Here is a 21500-nt window from a genome sequence, read left to right as displayed (position 1 = left end):
GCAGCACTAACATATCCAAATAAAGCATGGGATTTAGACTATTCCATTCCTCTTGTGCACCATTGGACTAGGCAGTCTTGCCTCATGCTGTAAATGTCCTAAGGCCTTTAAGTAGCAACCACCTAGCAGATTGGTTATGGTAACTGAGGTAAGAAGGGAGTATACCCAGAAGGGCTTTATAAATGCTTTCTGCTCAGATTTAGTGAGGTTGATTTTGAGCAGTGTGATGGTAATTCCATCGATCGACGACAAATACCCGATCCCCCTCTCCTACATTCCTAAGGAACAGAAAGGACTGACACCCTTCTTTGTCTAGGCAGGATAATCCTCTGAAATTATACAGACATGTTTTATTTATTACACTGACAGAAATGTATTTATTATTCCAATTGGACTCTTAATATCTCACCCGGCACAGCCAGAAGAGGACTGGTCACCCCTCTGAGCCTGGGTCCTCGCTAGGTTTCTTCCTAAAATTCGACCTTCTTAGGGAGTTTTTCCTAGCCACTGAAATTCAACACTACTGTTGTTTGCTCCTTGGGGTTTAAGGCCGGGTGTCTCTGTAAAGCGCTTTGTGACAACTGCTGTTGTAAAAAGGGCTTTATAAATACATTTGGTGTGTCACAATCAAAGTAAAAATGTACATACCAGCCAATAGAAAGACAAACATTTCTCAAATGAACCTTAGTTCAAAATTTCCATAACAGCAGGACATCAGAAAGAGTTAAATGTGTCTCCCAAAGTCACAGCTAGTCTGAAGCAGAATGTATGAGTCCTTTAAAGTTCACTTTTACTTTGAGCAATTCAAATGTTTGACTTTGGTAATTGAATTAATCAGAGATGGTAAAATTGGATTTCACAAATTATAACCCATCCTTCTTTACTTATCCAATCAAAGTTATATACATCAATAGAAATCATTTGATTTGACACAGATTTTATTTTTAGATTTAAGGAATATTGTGTCCACCATCAGTGATTTTAATGTCTACGAGCTGGTATCTGCTACTGTTGCATTACAGCCATTGCATCTTTGGTCAAGTAGGTGCTGGAGAGAAGCGGTACAAATTCTCAAAATTGCAGGGCAAATTCACATTTCTCAGCCAGGTGGCATGGTTTCAATGTTGAGTGCTTCGTTTGAATTACGCAGGGTAGTACAAACCATATATAATCCCCCCCAAATCCATAACGATTGGGGCAAACCAAGAGTGTTTTGAAAGGCTGTTGACATCCCTGCTTTATCACTTTATCTATGACCTTTACAAGCACTTCCTGGGAAATGTTAGCGTCAACAGTCCAAAAACTCTAAATCACATCATGTGGGCAGCAGCCATAGAGATAGAATACTTAAGAAATATAGTGATCTTCCAAGACACTGTCTGTATGATAGCAGCAAGAAAATGTATAGTGTCAAGCTGAGGTGGCAATGCCCAAAAGCCATACAGTTCATAAATGATATTTATGGTGGAGGTGAACAACCCAATGGTGTCTAGTGAAATATTCAAAGGGCAATTTAATATATTGGTGCAGATTTCAATTAAAACCCTTCCAATCTCGTTTTCAAAACATTTGGTCACCTTACTGTAGGGGTGTTGGTTAGGCAGGTCACAAGGCACAGAGCTGAAGTACATCCTTTTAATGTACATCTTTAAAAAAACAGAACGCAACAAAAGGCAAGGCATAACATAAACACAAACAGCTCCAAACAATGACAAACCAACTAAAGAAAAACAGGAGCAACTTAAATAGGGTCCCCAATCAGAGACAACAAGGTGCAGCTGCCTCTGATTGGAGAGAACAGAAAACAGATGTGCAGAGATGACTAGACGCATCCCCACGGTCAGGTCCTGGCTGTGGTCCCCGTGCGCATAGAGATGCCTAGAGTTTCCCCAGCCAGGACCTGACACAAGATCGAGAGCTAACCCACAGTGTCACTAAGCAAACTATTTTGGAGAGGCTCTTGTCCCTTATTCTGAAGTGGAAAGATTTTACTCCTCTTGTAGATACTTTCACCCATAGTTACTCAATAATTTTAATGGTTTTCATTCTTTTCTTTCTTTCAACTAAAATAGATGGAATGTTCTGATGGACTACTGTTACACCACTCCATCTGGGAATCCGAACGATGAACTTCGCTATGACCTCTTTTTTAGGTAATTCTGATGCATGTTTTGCTGAAAACATTTTCTTGAGTGTCATAGATTAATTTTACATTCCAATTTTTTGGTCTGAACCAGCTGTGACAAAGACCCCCAGACAACCGTGTTTGAGAATGGGAAGAGTCAAATGGGACGTTTTGCCTTTGAAGTGTTCCGCTTTGTCAAGCACAAGAACCAGAAAATGTCAACTGTCTTCCTGCACTGCGTTACCAAGTTATGTCGTGCCGATGATTGTCCCATGCTCATGCCGGTGAGGTTCTGATGGTGACCTCTGGCAACAGTGTTCCAAAAGGCATTTACATTGAAATGAGAAACAAAGCAAAATGTGATAACTTCAGTAATATGGTTTTACATGCATTAATACCACATGTTGGTGTCTTCTCTCCACAGATTTGTGGTAGTAGAAAGAAGCGGGATGTCTCAGAGAGAACAAAGTCAAACTCAGCATCAGGAAACGCTGTCATTACTGCTGGGCCAATAATCACAAGGAGCGGTACGCCTCGCCACTCTCCACCTCCCTCACTTTCAACCATACATCGCAGGCACATGGCATATTCCTAATCCCCCATATACTAGTTGAATGATAATGAGAAAGGGCAAACCTATCCAATAAAAGATCCATTGTTGTATAAACCATTAAACTAAATACTATGATCCATACAGTACATGAAATATGTGGTGTCATTGCCTTGCTCGACTGCCGTTTTGTTAAAGTAGAACAAATGGTAAAGGTAAAGAGGTAAAGAAGTTTTTGCACGATTTGCAGTGACTCAATCTACATAGAATTGGCTTTGCACGATAGAACCCTAAGCATTTTAAATCTGTGCTAATGTGCCTACAGTGGGAATAGAAAAGAATCATCCCCCCTTTAAAATAATCACATTTTGTTGCTTTGCAGCCTGAAATGAAAACAGACAAAAAAGAAATCGCTTTATTCAGCTGTATTTACAACTTATAACATCCAAGTGAAAGATATAATATTAAAGAAATTACAGATAAAAACAGAATCACAGAGTTGGAAAAAGAATCACCACCTCCTAAAAATGGACCCAACCAGGTGTAGTTAATAACCTTCTCAATAGCACACAAAGCCAATTGACTTTCAACTGTGATCAGCTGTGGTCATTTAGATTAGCTCAGCATGAAACAAGCTTTTCCTGAAGCATTTCAGTCCTTGGTAGTGCAACTGCAGAAAACAATCAACTATGGGTGGCAAGGCATTGTCAAAAGCTCTCCGGGATAAAGTTGTGGACAGGCACAAGTCAGGAGATGGATACGAAAAAAATTTAAAGGCTTTATCAGTGCCTAGAAGCACAGTGAAGTCTATTATTAAGAAGTGGAAGGTATTTGGTACAATACAGACCCTCCCTGGGTCAGGACGTCGCTCCAAACTGGATGAAAGAGCCAGGAGGAAACTGGTCAGAGAGGCTACCAAGAGGCCTACAGCAACTTTGAAGCGGTTGCAGGAATTAATGACAAAGAGTGGTCATTGTGTGCATGTGACAACAATATCACAAATTCTCCACAAATGTGGCTTGTATGAGAGGGTAGCAAGAAAAAAGCCACTCCTCAAGAAAGGCCACATGCAGTTACGACTGAGCTTTGCCAAAACACAGCTTGAAGATTCTAAGGCCACATGGAAAAAGGTGTTATGTTCAGATGAGACTCAAATTGTATTATTTGGCCTCAACACCAAATGATACGTCTGGTGAAAATCCAATACAGCTCACCATCCAAATAACACCATTCCTACAGTAAAGCATGGTGGTGCTAATATCATGTTATGGGGTTGTTTCTCTGCAGCAGGGACTGGAGCACTTGTCAGGATAGAAGGAAAGATGGATGGGGCAAAATACTGTCAAATTATTGAGTAAAATCAGCTGATCTCTGCCAGAAAGTTGTCAATGGGAAGAAGATTTATTAAGAGAATGACCCAAAGCACACAGCAAAACTGACCAGACAGTGGTTGAAGGAGAAAAAGGTGAATGTCCTTGCATGGCCAAGTCAGAGCCCGGACTTAAACCCCATTGAAATTCTGTGGAATGACTGTGGAATCACAGCAGTCCACAAACGGTCAGCATAAAATTGAACTGAACTTGAGCAGTTCTGCAAAGAAGAGTGGTCAAATATTGCAACGTCTAGAAGTGCAAAGTTAGTAGAGACATATCCCAACAGACTTAAGGCTGTAATTAAAGCAAAAGGTGGTTCAATAAAATACTGATACAAGGGGGTGATCCTTTTTCCAACTCAGTGATTGTTTTTTTATTTTTTTCTGACATGTTGGTGTTATATCTTTCACTTGGATGTTATAAGTTGCACAGAGTAACAGCTGAATGAAACAAAAACTGTGTCTGTCTTCATTTCAGGCTGCAAAGCAATAAAATTTGATTATTTTAAAGGGGGGTGATTCTTTTGTATACCCACTATAGGTGTGGCATGGATACTATCAGCCTGTAGTACTGCTGAGGTGTTGCTTTGATAGCAGCCTTCAGCCCTTTTGTGTTGTTGGGTCTGGTGTATCTCATTTACCTCTTGAAGTCAGGTGAGTTGGCTTGCCAAACCATGGGCAGCAAACCAGTTACCAGTTGTTTTGGCACTGTGAGCAGGTGCCAAGTCCTGCTGGAAAACTAAATTAAAATCTCCATAAAGCTTGTCAGCAGATGGAAGCATGAAGTGCTTGGACATCCCCTGGTAGACGGCTGCATTGACTCTGGACTTGATAAAACACAGTTTACCCACACCAGCAGATGACATGGCACTCAAAATCTTCACTGACTGTGGAAACTTCACGCTGGACTTCAAGCAACTTGGGTTCTGTGCCTCTCCACTCTTCCTCCAGACTCTGGGCCCTTGATTTCAAAATTAAATGTAAAACTTACTTTCATCTGAAGACGGGACTTTGGACCACTGAGCAACGGTCCAGTTATTTTTCTCCTTTGCCCAGGTAAGATGCTTATGACGTTGTCTCTGGTTCAGGAGTGGCTTGACACTAGGAATGTGACACTTGTAGCCCATATCCTGGACACGTCTGTGATGCACTGACTCCAGTCTCAGTCCACTCCTTGTGAAGCTCCCCCAAGTTCTTGAATCGGCTTTGCTTGACAATCCTCTCAAGGCTGTGGTCATCCTTGTTGCTTGTGCCCCTTTTCCTACCACACTTTTCCCTTCCAGTCAACTTTCCATGAATATGCTTTGATATAGCACTCTGCGAACAGCCAGCCCTTTCAGCAATGACTTTCTGTGGTTTACCCTTCCTTGTGTAGGGTGTCAATGAGTGTCTTCTGGACAACTGTCAAGTCAGCAGCCTTGCCCATGATTGTGGTTGTGTGTACTGAAGGCTCAGATAGTTAATTAGCTGATTAGCGCTAATCTTCTCAGGTCGATATTTCTTTATTGTAAAAAAAAAATTCTAATATTTTGAGGTTCTAGATTTTTCATTTCCATGAGATGTAAGCTGTAATCATCAAGACGGAAACAAAAAAGGCTTGAAATGTTTAACATTATGTGTAATGAATCCCGGAATATATGTTGTCACTTTGAGGTAAAACAATTTGTAAGAACCGTTACAGGATCTGCTGTTAGTTTGTGTAGCATTTTAAATGTATGTTCTCAACCATTAATTGTTGAATATAAGGTAGTTTTTTTCTCGCAAATGATAAAACTATTGTGACAAAGGTATTTAAGAGGAATTAATTATGGGATCTATGAAGGCAGAAACAATTATACATTGTAAACCACATCACAACTAGGAAGTAATCTAGAACCAATGGCCAGTCTTTTAACCCACCCAGGTTAAAAGAGCCTAGCTTTCACCATGCTTACAAAGATTACCTACTGTTCATTGCACTGCATGATTGACTGGTAATCTCACGCTTATTTCTTATGAAGAATTAAAGCATTTTCCATTCTGTCTGTTCATTCTCTTTGGGCAGTGCAACAGTTTTTGCTGATTGATTGTATTATTTCTGCTTGTCTGCTTGTGCCCTTAGTGAGTATGAGTATCAGTCGACCATGGTCGTGTATTTTATGCAGATTTTTAATTGCTTCTGCTGCCCCTTAAGAGTTGTGTTTGGTTTGTCCTGGCATGGGACATGTTTCGACTACCCTTGTTCATCCCATTTAATGTGGATTCTGTTGCTGGCTACACTAAGCTACATATGGCAGGCAGGTTGTGTTTTTGCAAAGGTTGAAATCTGAAATGAGCTCCCTTACCCTTTATGAGACATAAGTTCTGTTCACTGTGTTACAATCAGGGGAAAAGAGGCACTTCAATGGCTCAAACAACTCTTCTATGTGGATGCAGCGTAGGCTAGATGAGGGACTCTTTTTGGTTTACTCGGTTTCCGAAGATCCGGTCGCCATTTCATTGAAGCCCCTTTTGTGGGTAAACTCGATGACAGTGTGGCAGGAAACTTTGAGGAAATTGTTTGAAATAGATGTTTTTAGAGAGATTTTAGGACATTTGGCTCAACCTGACTCTGAGAGTTAGGTATACTCAATAAGTCACTTTAATCATTTAGAAAGAAGGAACATAAACATGATTGAGAGACTAGGACATTTGGAGAGCTAGAGGATTAAAGAACCAGTAAAAAATAGGCAAGTCTAGGTGAGCCGGCCTGCGGGTAAAAGTGACTGGGAGGGGGCTTGAAGGGCAGCTGTATGGGCCAAGCCCATTTCTGTAGTTTGAAGTTGTCAAGACTTGATTCCTGTAGATAATAATTGTACTTGATATCAGCATGTGTAGATTGGCCTCCACCTTATTCTACAGCACATTGATTATCTAGGAACCTATCCAAGGGTTCTTTTTGTGGATTTAGCATTTTGTGGCTGATAGCATGCAAAAGAAAATCTCTAATATCAAAATAATCGTGTTGGCAAGCTATATTACTTCTGTAGGCGCACTCTCTCGATTCTCATTGCTTTCTTGTTGAGAGGACAGTTTAGCCTACATATTTCACTGATCTTTGTTAGAAAACGTATTAATTTAATTGTGTACATCAAAGCAGCAAACACTGACCACGTTAGGCTGCGTTTCATTGGATTTTTAAAGGCAGGTTGATCGTGTGAGAAGGCACTGTGCAGTTTTCGGTTTGGCTATGTTTCAAGTGTTTTACTATAAACAAATTGTTGGCCATTTCTTATTCGACTAGTGTTTTCTAAAGTGTAAGGATAATAATTCAGCCATCATTGCTCTGAAATGTTTATTTAATTTTATAAATTATATTCATAATGTGCTCCTATTATACTTGATCGTATTCTGTTGTTTACAAGTCTACAGTGCATAAACCAATCACAGACTGCGGTGAAACAACCAATGTGAAGTCTATCCATGTCACCCCCCTCCCCAAAAGAGAGAGAGAGGGCGAGCCAATAAAGTCATTAAGCATTTGGATTGCATTGAAGATGCACTCAGTTGCTACAAGCAATTGTATTGAGAAAAAATAAACGGCCAAACGGTTATTCACTGCGAAAGAAGTGGAAATAATTATTATGGAGAGCAAGGATAGTGAAAATGGGTCTGAACATTCAGACGATGAAAAGTATCAGGACAGAATCTACCTATTTGTAAAATAGGGTAATTGTAGCCTAAATGCTATTCTATGATAATGTTTATTATTATTTTGCATTATTTTTGTGAAATTACTAGGCCTTTATGATAACTTGATATAACGGTACGGTAGCCAGTGGTCAAATGTGCGCCTATGCTGTGTTGTGTAGAGTGTCACCTGTGGATATAACCATCCAAGGGAAGACTGGACACATCCCTGTTCTAATATCCACCTCTTCCAGATATGGCACATGTAGGGAATTCAAAAGGAAAAAAAGGCACCCCCTATTCAAGACACCCCATAAAAAAATGTAATAAATCCTCAGTCTCTTATTCAAAAAATAAGGGATGTACAATAAGTTCAGTGACCCCATATGGGCATTTTCAAGGATTTTCAGAGTTTTTGAGAAAAAAACAGATGTGGATGAGAATACAAAAAAAATCCATGTTCATTTTATTCTTTTATAAATTCAAAAACATTCAACTTGTAGTTATTCTGAACCCCTGTAGGTATCCAAATGTAATGTAAAACAGGCTACCTATTATATTTTACTTGTCCTTTTCAATATAAAACCAAAATATGTGCACTTGCATTTTTCAGTGTCTCAAAATATTTGTGTAGTTGAGAGTCTGCAGAATCCCAGAATATAAAGCACTTCATCTACTATAAAGGATGACCATTTTAGAAGCCAAAATGTCAAGATAGTGACAGGCGGATTTGACAACCCTAGCTCTCAGAAGGTTTAAAGGATGTCTGGTGCCCATCCACAGCAATTGCCCTTAAAAAAATATTTAAAGTGACAAACAAACTGGTACCAAGCACAGTCATTCACACTCAGACAAATAAGAGATCATGTTGCCCCTGCAATGGAGAGAGTAACATTCAGAGCTGCTAATAAATTCTCAGATTTAAAAAACATGTCCATCCTGTTGCCAAGAGGAATGTGCCCTTTTACATTATACATAGCAACATTCCTGAGATCTTTCTAGAGAGGGCAGCACAATCCTGACCCATTGCAAAGCTACAAAGCTATTTCATTTCACAGCACATCAACGTTAGTTTTGTTTTCATACATAAATGACATTGATTAAATTACTATCAATATAGGTGTCACGGTCGTGGGATGGAAAGGACACAGGCGCAGAGTAGAGGTAGGGAAGGTAATCCATGTTTAATCAAAAAAAGAAAGAAGGACTCCAACAAACAAAAAGGCAGCAACCAGTGCCGTGGGTCTTCCTTACACAGGATACACAAAACCAAAATGAACCACGCCTTGGGGCCTACAAACTAAACTTAAATAGGGTCCCCAATTGGAGGCAATAACTAACACCTGCCTCCAATTGGGGAAACCAAAAAAAGGAGTAGAGGTGGCTAAAGGCCACCTCCTGTCCTGTCCTGGCTATGCCCCGAGCCCAGCGCAGAGATGGCTAGGGGCACAGCCAGGACGTGACAATAGGTGACAATAACTGACTTTTTCGTCAAGTGAGAAGATTCATGGATTCGTAGAAATCCCTCTTCTTTTACAGCGCAAGGGGTGTATATTACCCCAAAAAGTAATCCAACAGAAATAGTAGACCATCCAGGATTTTTTGAACACTATTTTCAGATTACTATGGATACTATCTATAAATAGTATCCAATTGGAGATTCAACTCTGGTTTCCCCCCAGTGTGGTGTAAGTAGAGGAAGCTAAACTGTTTGTGTAACAGAGTTAAGAAACGTACCGTGAGCTCATTCCATATATGAAATATTAGTAAAATTATGTTTGACTTTGATTTCATTAACAATAACACGTTAATGTCAATTTAACCCTGCACCATCAAGTCTCATCTTGAAGGGCAAGAAGAACTGTCACTACTCAGCACTAACTAGGATGAACAATAGCCCACCATCACAATCCCACTCACAACTCTTGTGCCATAAGAACAACATCTCAATCAGTCCAACAAGACTTTGCAGCAGTGGCATGCAGATTAGAGAATCCCGCTGAAGCTTATTTAAACTATGTAAAGCATCTTGTAAACCTAATTTGTTAAAATAATCCATTCACTCCTTGGTAATAAGGTAATAACCCAACACAGAATTATTAGAAAGAAAACCTATTAATATTTTTGGTAATTTGTACATTGACGGGTTATCTATTTGTCTTCTCAAGATGACGCTTTTAACTGTGACTAATGCCTTTCATTTTATATGGATTGTCACTCAACCAACTGGCGTATATTCCTACAGTATAACGTTAGATCTTTGACATCCACTTACATTAATCATATCTCCACTAATTTTACAAAGCTTTACTCAAAAGCGATTTTAACTCCCATTGGTTTTAAGTTCAGCCAACCTGCGTGTAGAATTGACTGTAGTTGTCTTATTTAGTACAGAATATATTTGCTTGTCACTCAAACATTTCACAGGACATACTTGTTAACGGAGTGTTTTTATTTGTTATGGAATGCTATCACACAACTAATGTCACTGATTGAATGGTAGGTACATGCTATGATGCAGGTAAAGAAAAACACAAATAGTAGATAAGTCATTCATTTTAACAATGTTCTCCCCAAAATACATTTCTCAATTACCTTAATGTAGAAAACCATTATATTCGTTTTTTGCTGGGGGAAACAGGGCAAGAGCTGATTTAGTTCGTCATCTGTCAAACTAGTTTCATGAGTCTAATTTCAACAGAAAAACAATTGATCGAATTTACTAAATCATTGCTCAGAAAATTGAAAGTTTTTGTTCATTGTGTTCAACCTGGGTCTATAGTCAATGTTTATAATTTTGTAACAGTGTTATTGCATTTGTTTATTAGCATGTACATTTTAACACGCAATGACAGAACATTCCATAACCAGTGCTGCTCTTTAGAAGACAAGGTTAAAGCATTACAGGGAGATAAACAATGATGTTGCCTTTTGTCTCACAAAAGTCCAGTTCCAGTACTTTTTCTTACAAGACACTGCGAAAGCTTTATATGGACTTTATCTGGTATCATTTTGTCTCCCGAAAAAGCAATGCAGCCTTTTACAGTAAAAACAAGGGGGTCTCAGAGCAGCACAGTTGGTAACATTTTCATTTTGCACAGGGCAGATTTGAAGGCTGATGCTCTGAACAGGTTAGTATTTTTGGCGTGTGTATTGAAGGGCGAGCGAGATCAGAAAAATTTATGTAGTCATGTTTTATCTCTAAGACTCTTGTACCGACTCAAGTAAATTTTGTATGTAGTCATGGTTGTCCGTGATAGATGTGTGCCATCAAATGTCACTGAGCGATGTTCCTATCAGCAGATATATTGATAAATGTACAAGGTGTCAAAAACTTTCCTGTTTCTGAAGACTACAACTCGACAACTCATTACTTCCTGCTAGGCACTAAAAACTTTACTTTTTGTTGTCATGATTTGAAGAAAAAAAATTTAGAAGTGATTTTTCATTGGGATATTGAATAATAAGTTTGAATTGGAGTATTTACTGTATGTGTTAACAAACGCAGTTACTTAGCTGTTATTCAAGCAACTGTCTGAACATTTAGTTCAACAAAATGAAACATGGAAACAGATTTTGTGGAATGTTGAGAAAGCAGGAATTTGTTGGTTTTTCTGCTGGTAAATGTTTGTTTATAGTTTTTTGCCAATATAGCTGGATTTCAATTAATATGCATTGACACAGCACTCTGCAAACAGCCAGCCCTTTCAGCAATGACCTACTGTGGCTTACCCTCCTCGTGGAGGGTGTCAGTGAGTGTCTTCTGGACAACTGTCAAGTAAGCAGTTCCCCATGATTGTGGTTGTATTCACTGAAGGCTCAGGGAGTTAATTAGCTGATTAGAGCTCTTCTCAGGTCGACATTTCTGTATTATTAATGTTTTATTCTAATGTTTTGAGGTACTGGATTTTTGATTTCCATGAGCTGGTAATCTTCGAAACATTGCAAAAATTAGAAACTTTCTATCAAAAACTGATGCAGAAAAATTAATCCATGCTTTCGTTACTTCTAGACTAGATTACTGCAATGCTCTTCTCTCTGGATATCCAGACAAATTAAAAAATAAACTTCAATTAGTGCTGCACACAGCTGCTAGAATCCTAACTAGAACAAAAAAAATTGAACACATTACTCCTGTCCTGGCGTCCTTACACTGGCTGCCTGTTAGGGTTAGGGCTGATTTTAAGGTTTTACTCTTAACCTATAAATCAATACATGGACTTGCTCCTACTTACCTTGCTGAAATGATCCAGCCATACATACCTACACGTAACCTTAGATTGCAAGATGCAGGCCTTTGAATTGTACCTAGAATTTCTAAACAAACAGCTGGCGGCAGAGCCTTTTCTCATAGAGTTCCACTCCTGTGGAATGATCTGCCAACTAAGGTTAGAAATGCAAACTCAGTGCAAACTTTCAAGTGTCTACTAAAAACTCATCTCTACAGCACGGTTTATAATTAGGTGTAGCCTGGCCCGGGGGCGTGAAGTTGACCAGTAGGCTTGATACTGTCCACCCTTGCTGTCTTGCCAGGTGGGCTCTCGTCACTGGGATGTCCTCCCTCCAATGCCTTTCGGGGGAAGAGTCACTGAATTGTTGTTGACTCTCTGTTGCGCACTTGTGCAATTGGGCTGTACGCTGCTAGCAATACTCGGCCGTCATTCAGGGGGGTTGTGGTTGGTGGGTGTCCCTTTGGTTGATGCCTGGCAATGTGGGTGGATTGATTTCCTGCCTGTTGGGCCCTGTCAGGGGCCTCCCCCGGGTAGGGCCACAGTGTCACCGGACCCCCCGTCTCAGTTACAAGGTGTTACGCTGCTATATTATTGTGCTGGGGGATATGAGGAATGCACTACTAACTGTTCTCAGTCTCCTCCAGTTTTAAATTTTAGGAGGAGATGAGGTCCTGGTCCACACCTGCGGATTACCTGGTTTGGGGGGCCCGTTGCTGTCCCTGTCCTTGTCCACCTGCTCATACTTCTGACCTAGTCTAAAATCAAATAGATTCTGGATTTAACCCAGAGAAATGTATTTATTATTCCAGTTGGACTCTTAATATCTCACCCGGCACAGCCAGAAGAGGACTGGTCACCCCTCTGAACCTGGGTCCTCTCTAGGTTTCTTCCTAAAATTCGACATTCTTAGGGAGTTTTTCCTAGCCACTGAAATTCAACACTACTGTTGTTTGCTCCTTTTTGGTTTAAGGCCGGGTGTCTCTGTAAAGCACTTTGTGACAACTGCTGTTGTAAAAAGGGCTTTATAAATAAATATGATTGATTGATTGACTGTAAGCCGTAATCATCAACATTGAAACAAAAAAGCTTGAAATGTTTTACTTTGTGTAATGAATCTAGAATATATGAAGGTGTCAGTTTTTTTATTTGAATTACAGAAAAAAATGAACGATTCCACAATATTCACATTTTTTGAGATGCTTCTGTAAGTGTGAGGTTCAGGGTGAATGCAAAGAGAAGTTGCGGGACTCCCTCCCAGTGGGATCAGATTTTGAATCTTGGGCAGGAAGAATTCTCTTCTACATTGTCGCTTCTCTCAACATTGATGAGATTCACCTAGCTCTGGACTGTTCTCGGATGGGGACCTTGTTCGCTTTCATGAATGCTTTCATCTGTTAGTCTTGATAGTCTAGCTTGTTGCAGAGCCCAGCATACACCTGATTCCCACACTGATTCAGGCTCACTCTTAAACTTCAAACTTGAGGTGTATCCTCATGGAAACAACGCAAAAGACAAATTATCCCCCTTCCTGATTTAATCTGCTCCCTAAGTCATTTTATCCTTAAATAGTCGACATTCGCAGATCCGTGGACAGTGCTCATTGTCCGATTTCAATGGTATATTATTTGAAGCCACTTTCGTGAAGCGTTCCGTGTATAATTTGGGTTGTCCATGTATAATTTGGGTTGTCTGTGTATTGTTTGGGTTGCTATGGGAACTTTTTTACCAGGCAACGACATTGACCATGCATCTTAGAAAGGCTAATGTGTAGACAAGAATAGGGATTACAAGGGTGTACATCACTATATATGATGTTTTGAACCATAATACATCGTTTTTCTTATAAATATGATATAAAAATTAATATTCAGTCAACATATTATGGGGGTGTTCTTGAGTTTTTGGGAAGAAGTTGGTAATTTTTCTGAGTTTATAAATTATATAAGTCCAAACGTAACTAGCGATCTAGTGACGTTTGTCATCATTACATGCAAAAAGAAGTGATATAAGATAATTATTTCATTTTATTGTGTTTTATTTCTAGGTAGAAGAACCAAATATTTTGGGGGTGCCTATATTTTTTACCTTCTATTATTTCATTATTTTTAACCCAATACAGTGTAATTTGATAGTAAAGGCATGAAAGTATGAGGAAATACCATTGACACAATTCTTTATAATGCTTTAAAAAAAAAAATCTTTATGCTGAATGGCAGAAATGTTTTCCAAATTATTTTTTTTTGCCTTTCCAATAGATGAGTTTTTAAAATGGTGACCCAAAAGTCTGTTTTATGTGTTTTTATTGAACCCAAAGGGGTTGTGATTACCAGGATACATCATAATAGCTTGTATCTGTTACAGAAATGACCCAAAATGTCCAAGTAGTGAAATCCGGCCGAAATCCCCACCGAGTACTTAGGGATCCTGAAGCCGGGCCTGAATTAAAGACATATCCACTTTGTATTAGCCTATTTTCTTCTTCAAAATTAATTAGTTGGTTCCTTCAAATGATGACTCCATCAGAGTTGCTAGGATGGATCAGCTAATGAAGTCAGAAATCCCTAACTGAAGCCCTAGATAGCGATGTTAATGCAAAAACATTACATCAGTCTAGTCTCCTGTCCATCACAATGACATAAGCCTGTGCTGGTCCATTATTATCACAATTTCATCATAATAATTAGAATAACTTGTGTTGTAAACCTCAATTGTAGCCGGCACAGGTTACAACACTGAGAGAAATTAGACTCTTCCCCATAATTAGCTTCTTCACTACTCCTTAGCCCACTTGCCAAAACATCAACAATGAAAATATAATGCAAGGTTTTGTCTCTCTAGCTTGAACGGTTCAAAGTATACAGTTTCAGGGTTAATTAATGCTCATTATTCAAATTAGGCTAATTAACATAGTCATACTTGAAAAACTGGACTGGTGCACCCAGTGGGCAGGATATGCTAAGGTTTTACCATTCCATTAGAATAATGTCCACACACCATGTAAACTAAATTAGCCAGTAATTCCAAAACAACACAGTGTTGTTGAACAAAAACAACCCTAAGTGTAAATTTCCCAAAAAGTTGGGATGCTATGTAAAATGGAAATGAAAACAGAATACAAAGATGTGCAAATCATTTAAATCTTATATTCAGTAGAAAATAGTACAAAGACAACATATCAAATGTTGAAACGGAAATACTTTATTGTTCATTGAAAAATACACTGCTCAAAAAACTTAAGGGGAACACATACTGTAATCATCACAGTATAACACCAAGTCAATCAAACTTCAGAGATATCAATCTATCCAGTTAGAAAGCATAAGCTATGAGAAGGCCCGTTACACGAGGAGGGTTAAAAGGGCTGTAGAAGGGCATCAACACAGCAGCAGAACTGGAATCTGCCTGACATCCTCTAGTTGGACCCATGCTCACAGCCCTGCAAAATCACCAGCATTTGGCGGTGGGTCAGTAATGGTCTGGGGAGGGTCGCACAGTCCTCCACGTCCTAGCCAAAGGTAACCTGACTGCTGTTATGTACCAGTATGAAATCCTCAGACCCATCATCAGAACATGGGTTCCTCCTTGTGCAGGACAATCCCTGGCCTCATGTGGCCAGAGTGTGTAGGCAGTTCCTGGATGACAAAGGCTTTGATTCCATTGATTGTCCCTCACGTTCCTCAGACCTGAATCCAACTGAGAACCTCTGAGACGTTATGTATTGGTGCATCCGACACTGCCAAGTCGTGCCACAGACTGTCTAGGGACTTTCTGATGCCCTGATCAAGGTCTGGGAGGAGATCCCGCCTGGACATCATCCGTCTTCTCATCAGGAGCATGTCCAGATGTTGTCAGGAGTGCATACAGGCATGTGGGGGCTATACACACCACTGAGTCACATAAGTTGGGGTGATGATATTCGCAAGTTGGAATACTTGTAATTTCAATTGCTTACTTCGATTTTCAGTGTGAGTTTGAATCCAGCCTTCAATTGGTTGGTGATTTTGATTTCCATTGACTGTTGTTACATCATTTTGCTCTCCACAAATTACGTGATGTACAGGAAAGATTTCGATCTTTAACATACAGCTCTGGAAAAAATTAAGAGACCACTGCACCTTTTTCTTTCCTTTCCAAAAAAGTTGTAAAGGAAGGTTTTGAGTGAGGATCAGAAGGGTTAAAATTAAGAGACCACTTCAAATTGAACGTTTCTGTTCCTCACTCAAAACTTTCCTTTTAAACCTTTTTGGAAAGGAAAGAAAAATGTGCAGTGGTCTCTTAATTTTTTCCAGAGCTGTATTTCATTCATCGAGACCGGATGTGTAATTTAGGTGTTCCTTTAATGTTTTTGAGCAGTGTATTATGACCATTTTGAATTTGATGTCAGCAACATGTTTCAAAAAAGCAAGGGGCAACAAAAGACTGGAAAGGTTGTGTAATACAAAAAAATAACTTGATGGAACCTCTAACAACTACTTAAGTTAATTGGCAACAGGTCAGTAACACGATTGGGTATAAAAAGAGCATTGGAGAGAAGAACAGTCTTTCAGAAGTAAAGATGGGAGGGGTTCCCCACTCTGTGAAAGACTGCGTGGCTAAATAGTGAAACAATTTATGAATAACGTTTCTCAATGTAATTTTGCAAAGAGTTAGGGGATCTCATAATCCACAGTACATCATATCATTAACAGATTCAGAGAATCTGGAGAATTTTCTGCATGCAAGGCACAAGGCAGAAAATTTGTCGTGGCCATGATCTTTGGGCACTGCATTAAAAACAGACACGATTCTGTAGCAAAAATCACTGCATGGGCTTGTGATGATAGGATCATCAGTGCACCATTTTATCAGTGCACAAGTCTAAAGTAAACATCTGTGATAGTATCGGGGTGCATTAGTGCACATGGCATAGGTGACTTGCACATCTGTGAAGGCACTATTAATGCTGAACAATTTATACAGGTTTTAGAGAAACATATGCTGCCAAGTACAACTATACAGTACTCCAGGGACATCGCTAGGCCTATTAATTAGCCCCCCCAAAATAAATAAATATATCAATCAATATATTTTCTCTGTGATTTCTTTTTTTCGTCAACCTTTCCATCACATCTAAACTTTTTAGAATCATGTTCATTTGGCAGCATGTTCGGTTGAGCTTTGAATGTAACTCTCTCATCTGAAGCGAGCAGTTTTCTGTAAATAGTAGCTAACGTTTCTAGTGGTCGAAGAAGTAAATCCTCTCAAGTTCAAAATGTAATAGCACTGGAAAGCAACAATATGTGTTGCTAATCAATATAACCTTTCAGCTAGCCCACCACAATTTTTTACAGACACGCATGGAGGTAAAAAAATGTTTTGGACATTCTGTATAGAAATTGTTTAGACAAGTTTCAGTTTGTGAAATTTGACGACAGACCAGTCATGTAATATCAAAGTGATCAGTCTTTTTCTTCTTTACCAGAAGGCAATAAAGCTAGCTACAACTTTCTAGTAGACACTTCAGGAGAAGACTAAGATATTTCATTTGTAATAAAAAATAAAAATAAATTATAATGTAATTCAACAAAATAGTAAAGTGGCCAATAATTGGGGAGGTGGCCCATAATAAGGGGTCGTATTTTTTTGCGACAAAACACAACCCAACTGCTGAAAATATGAATTTCCCATTAATGACAAGCTAGCTAACATTTGTATGTCACTAATAATCATCAGGAACACAGTTGCAAAACTGTGTGTGTTTCACAGATTCATGTTTGTTTGGGTTTGAAGTAAACATATTGCCAAGTATTCTGTTCAAAGGGAGACCCAGTTGTTAAATGTTTTTTAATTAATAACATTTTATGACTTTATTCCAACTGTTTTTGAAATCTCGCTTAGAAACATGAATATACTGTATGTAGATGTTAATTTACTATAAACTACAGTTGACAAAAGTATTTTGGCTACATACTGTAGTTCAGCCATTTCTGTTACTTTAGTTGGTGTTGGATGGATGGATCTTTATTTAGATAAAATTTAAGTCATATTAGATCAGTGTCTAACACAAACAATGAGACAGGTTTACTTTTAACCAACCTTGACAAAAATAACCTTATTTTGATAGATTTTACACCCATTGTTACTCTAATAATACATGATGAAAATAAGTTTTGGGGAATATGCCCAGACCCCTCAAAACGAGGCTTTGACCCCCCATCCATAATTTTTTTGTGACGTCCCTGCAGTACTATACAATAAATGAAAGCTACTTCTAACAAAAAATAATGTAATAAAGTCATTAACGTTAGCTGAATACACCAGTGAGCACCATTGTTGTTTGCTGGGTGAATGTGTGGCTAATTAACCTTCCAAGTAACTTAGCTATGATAGCTAACGTTGGTGATGGTTGATTGATTAGCACCCGCAAATCATCCCGTTTTCACAATTAGGCTACAGTTCCAGTGCTAAATTACGTATTGACATTGTCGTTAAAACTTTCACAATCAACAGTGATATAGCCTACGTAACACATTACATTTTAGTTTTCAACTTTTTAATACAACTGAAAATAATGAAATAGAGAGACAGTACAGTGTTTGACATTAATGATCCTACACACAGCACTCGAGCAACCACTTCTGCTGGGCTACGGCAACACCACTTGGACAAACCACATGCAGAACTGAAGTACACCATAATACTAACTGTAGTATAATGGCAATTTGTTGAGTTTAGTTATGATTATGATTACATTTGCTAATTATTATTTTGGACGGTGGTTTGTGGTTGCCTTTCGTAGCATAGCACATTTTTATTTTAATAATATTTTTGATATTAATATATTGGGGGGACATTTTGAACATATTTGAATATTGGGGGGGATGTGTCCCCCCAATGTATATTATAATTACGGCCTTGCAGCAAGACAATGTCAAAAAAATAAAAAAAATACAGCAATTGGTCTCCTCAGTTCCCAAACGCTTACAGAGTATTGTTAAAAGAAGAGATGATGCAACAGTAGTAAACATGCCCCTGCCCACATTTTCTGAGATGTGTTGCTGGTATCAAATTCAAAATGGGCATATATTTTTCCAAAAACTATTACATTTCTCTGGATAAACATTTGATATGTTGTCTTTGTACTATTACATATAGGGATTAAATGATTTGCACATGATTGCAGTTATTTTATTTGCATTTAACACAGCATCACACATTTTTTTGAAATGGTGTTGTTCTATAATAGTGTTTATTTGCTTGTAAAACAAACTATATAACAGAATTCAAGAACGTGAATACAACAAAAAGTACAAATAATTGAATTATTTTTCCGCATCCTGGTTGAAGTGTTGACTACATACAAAATAAAGGCTTTACGAATACAAATACAGTAGCATTCAAATATGTTAGTGTTATGAATTGCACAAAAGAAATTACCATCTGGATCAAGAGGGCTAGGGGTTAGGGTTTTATTTAGGTAATGTTAGCTAGATACTTCTTTACAAATAAACATGTTTGCTGTAATTTAAAGAAAGGCTCGGGACAACCCTTATGGTTGAATCTTCAATATGTTTTCCTTCAACATTGTTACAAAAAGCTGCACAGACAGTAAATTTGAAGAATTCTATGTGTATTTGAATCAGGTCTGGCATTTATACAGTAGTGGTGTACTCTTAAATTGCCTTATGTTCCACAGATGAAACTCCAATGAACAACTCACAACTAGGTAAGCCCTTCATATTTTGTTCCAGATAATACTAAACTTATTTTCTTAAAATTCCCAAACAAAGTATGTTCACACTCCGTGTAGGACCCATCTTTAAATAACTTGTAAATAAATGTTTGCCTAATTCTAATGTTGAAAAGTTAGAATGTGGAAAGTAGCCAGTTTAACAAAACTAAAGCATGGACACCGGGGTAAGAAAAACAATCCTTGTAATTTACTGTTTTAAGTTAACAGCACAGACTGAAGTGTTGTTTATGAATTAGTTAAATTACTGTATGTAAATTAATGTTATGATTTCTGTTTAGCATATCACATTCAAAGAGACCAAGAAAATATTTGCAATATTGCAATTTCTTTTTTATTTAATTGTATTTAAGATGAATGGAAAACAAAGAAATACAAATAATACTCAAATGCATTTACCCTTTTCCTTTTCTTAAAAATGTTTAACACAAATTGATATCCTGATGATAATCAGCAGCCCAATTGCTTTCATTGTTGTTATTGGTCTTTTTTGTTTGTAGTGCAACTAAACAGCCCAGTGTTTCGGATGAACACGGTGACCAGCGCACTTATCTCAGGCATCATCATCCTGGGTGTAATGAGTCTGTGCTTCTTCATCTTCTCCCTCACCCTCCTCAAGGGCAAGAGGGCTCCATCGGTCATCTTGCCAGGGGCTTGCAACCCAGCTTTCAACTAACCCCAGCCATAGTCCTTGCTCTAAATATCTTGCCTTCTGCTCCCCATGAGGACACTACAGTAAATAGTAGGGGAGAGTGATTCACAATTGTGCACAATATCAGTAGAGTATGATGCCAACAGTACACAACTGTACACAGTTACAGTAGAGTATGAAGTCACATTTATTTGTAGGATAAATGTATGCTGTACTGTATAAGTAATGTTAGCATAGCAATGTGTAATCTCAAGAATGTACATTTATTTTAATGTATTGTAATATTTTCATCCAATTGACAGACCGTTTATTTTAGGTGTTTGATTTACAAAGTGGATTTGAGTTTGATTCAATACCTCAGCTACATGGCATTCTATTGCAGGGTAAAGGATAACTGACAAAGAAATACATATAGTGTAGAATAAACAGGTCTAACACCAATGCGCTTAGTTCGTAGCCTATGGTACAGGAAGAATTGTAAACGGTGTCCCTGAAATTATAAAAGAAACAGAAACTTAAAAACAAGGAACCTCTAAACAACATTCTATGCAATAATTAAAATGTTCTGCTACCATCTTGGGTTTGGATTTAATACATTTCATGCACTGTAAGTGTTGTAATGAATGCAACACTGACTTGATATGTTTTATCAGTTTACATGTTATACACAATATTACCTATGTACAGTTCGCGATCCACTCATTTACTGACTAACTGGACAGTCTATGCTTGTTCTTTTTAGGGTTTCAGCAGTTCACTGGTGTTACTTGACACTGTCTTTGTTTCACATTCACTGAAAGAGCAATAGTTCACATTTAGGAACAGCTGAAATAAGCAAAGTGATACCACAGTAAATCACTACTTTTAGACATGAAGTTCAGGTAATCTGAAGATTTCCAGAACTTTCGTCCATTGCAGGATCAAGTGCGAGGATAAAACTGTCTCTCATGAGGACCCCCACAGGAAAGGTAGACCCAGAGTTCACTCTGCTGCAGAGGGTAAATTCATTAGAGTTAACAGTCTCAGAAATTGGCAATTAAGTGCACCTCAAATTGCAGCCTAAATAAAAGATTCACAGTGGTCAAGTAACACACATCTCAACATTAACTGTTTAGAGGAGACTGTGTGTATCAAGCTATTTGACCAAGAAGGAGAGGTGCTACTGCGTCAGATAACCTACCCTCCACAATCA

General features: G+C 38.4%; 1 protein-coding gene across 1 annotated transcript in view; it reads left to right on the top strand.

Annotated features, from left to right (window-relative positions):
* The window catches only part of zpld1a (zona pellucida-like domain containing 1a), a 54697-nt gene extending 33747 nt beyond the window's left edge, over positions 1-20950 (top strand). The window contains exons 7-11 of the mRNA XM_010905118.3: positions 2073-2153; positions 2238-2409; positions 2550-2652; positions 19603-19632; positions 20157-20950. Of these exons, the coding sequence (XP_010903420.2) occupies positions 2073-2153; positions 2238-2409; positions 2550-2652; positions 19603-19632; positions 20157-20332 (562 nt within the window). The 3' untranslated portion in view covers positions 20333-20950. The remainder of the gene's footprint in view (positions 1-2072; positions 2154-2237; positions 2410-2549; positions 2653-19602; positions 19633-20156) is intronic.
* Positions 20951-21500: the final 550 nt, after the last annotated feature.

This window comes from Esox lucius, chromosome 7, assembly GCF_011004845.1.
Source record: "Esox lucius isolate fEsoLuc1 chromosome 7, fEsoLuc1.pri, whole genome shotgun sequence".
Lineage (NCBI taxonomy): Eukaryota > Metazoa > Chordata > Actinopteri > Esociformes > Esocidae > Esox > Esox lucius.
This window is presented reverse-complemented; position numbering and strand designations above follow the sequence as displayed.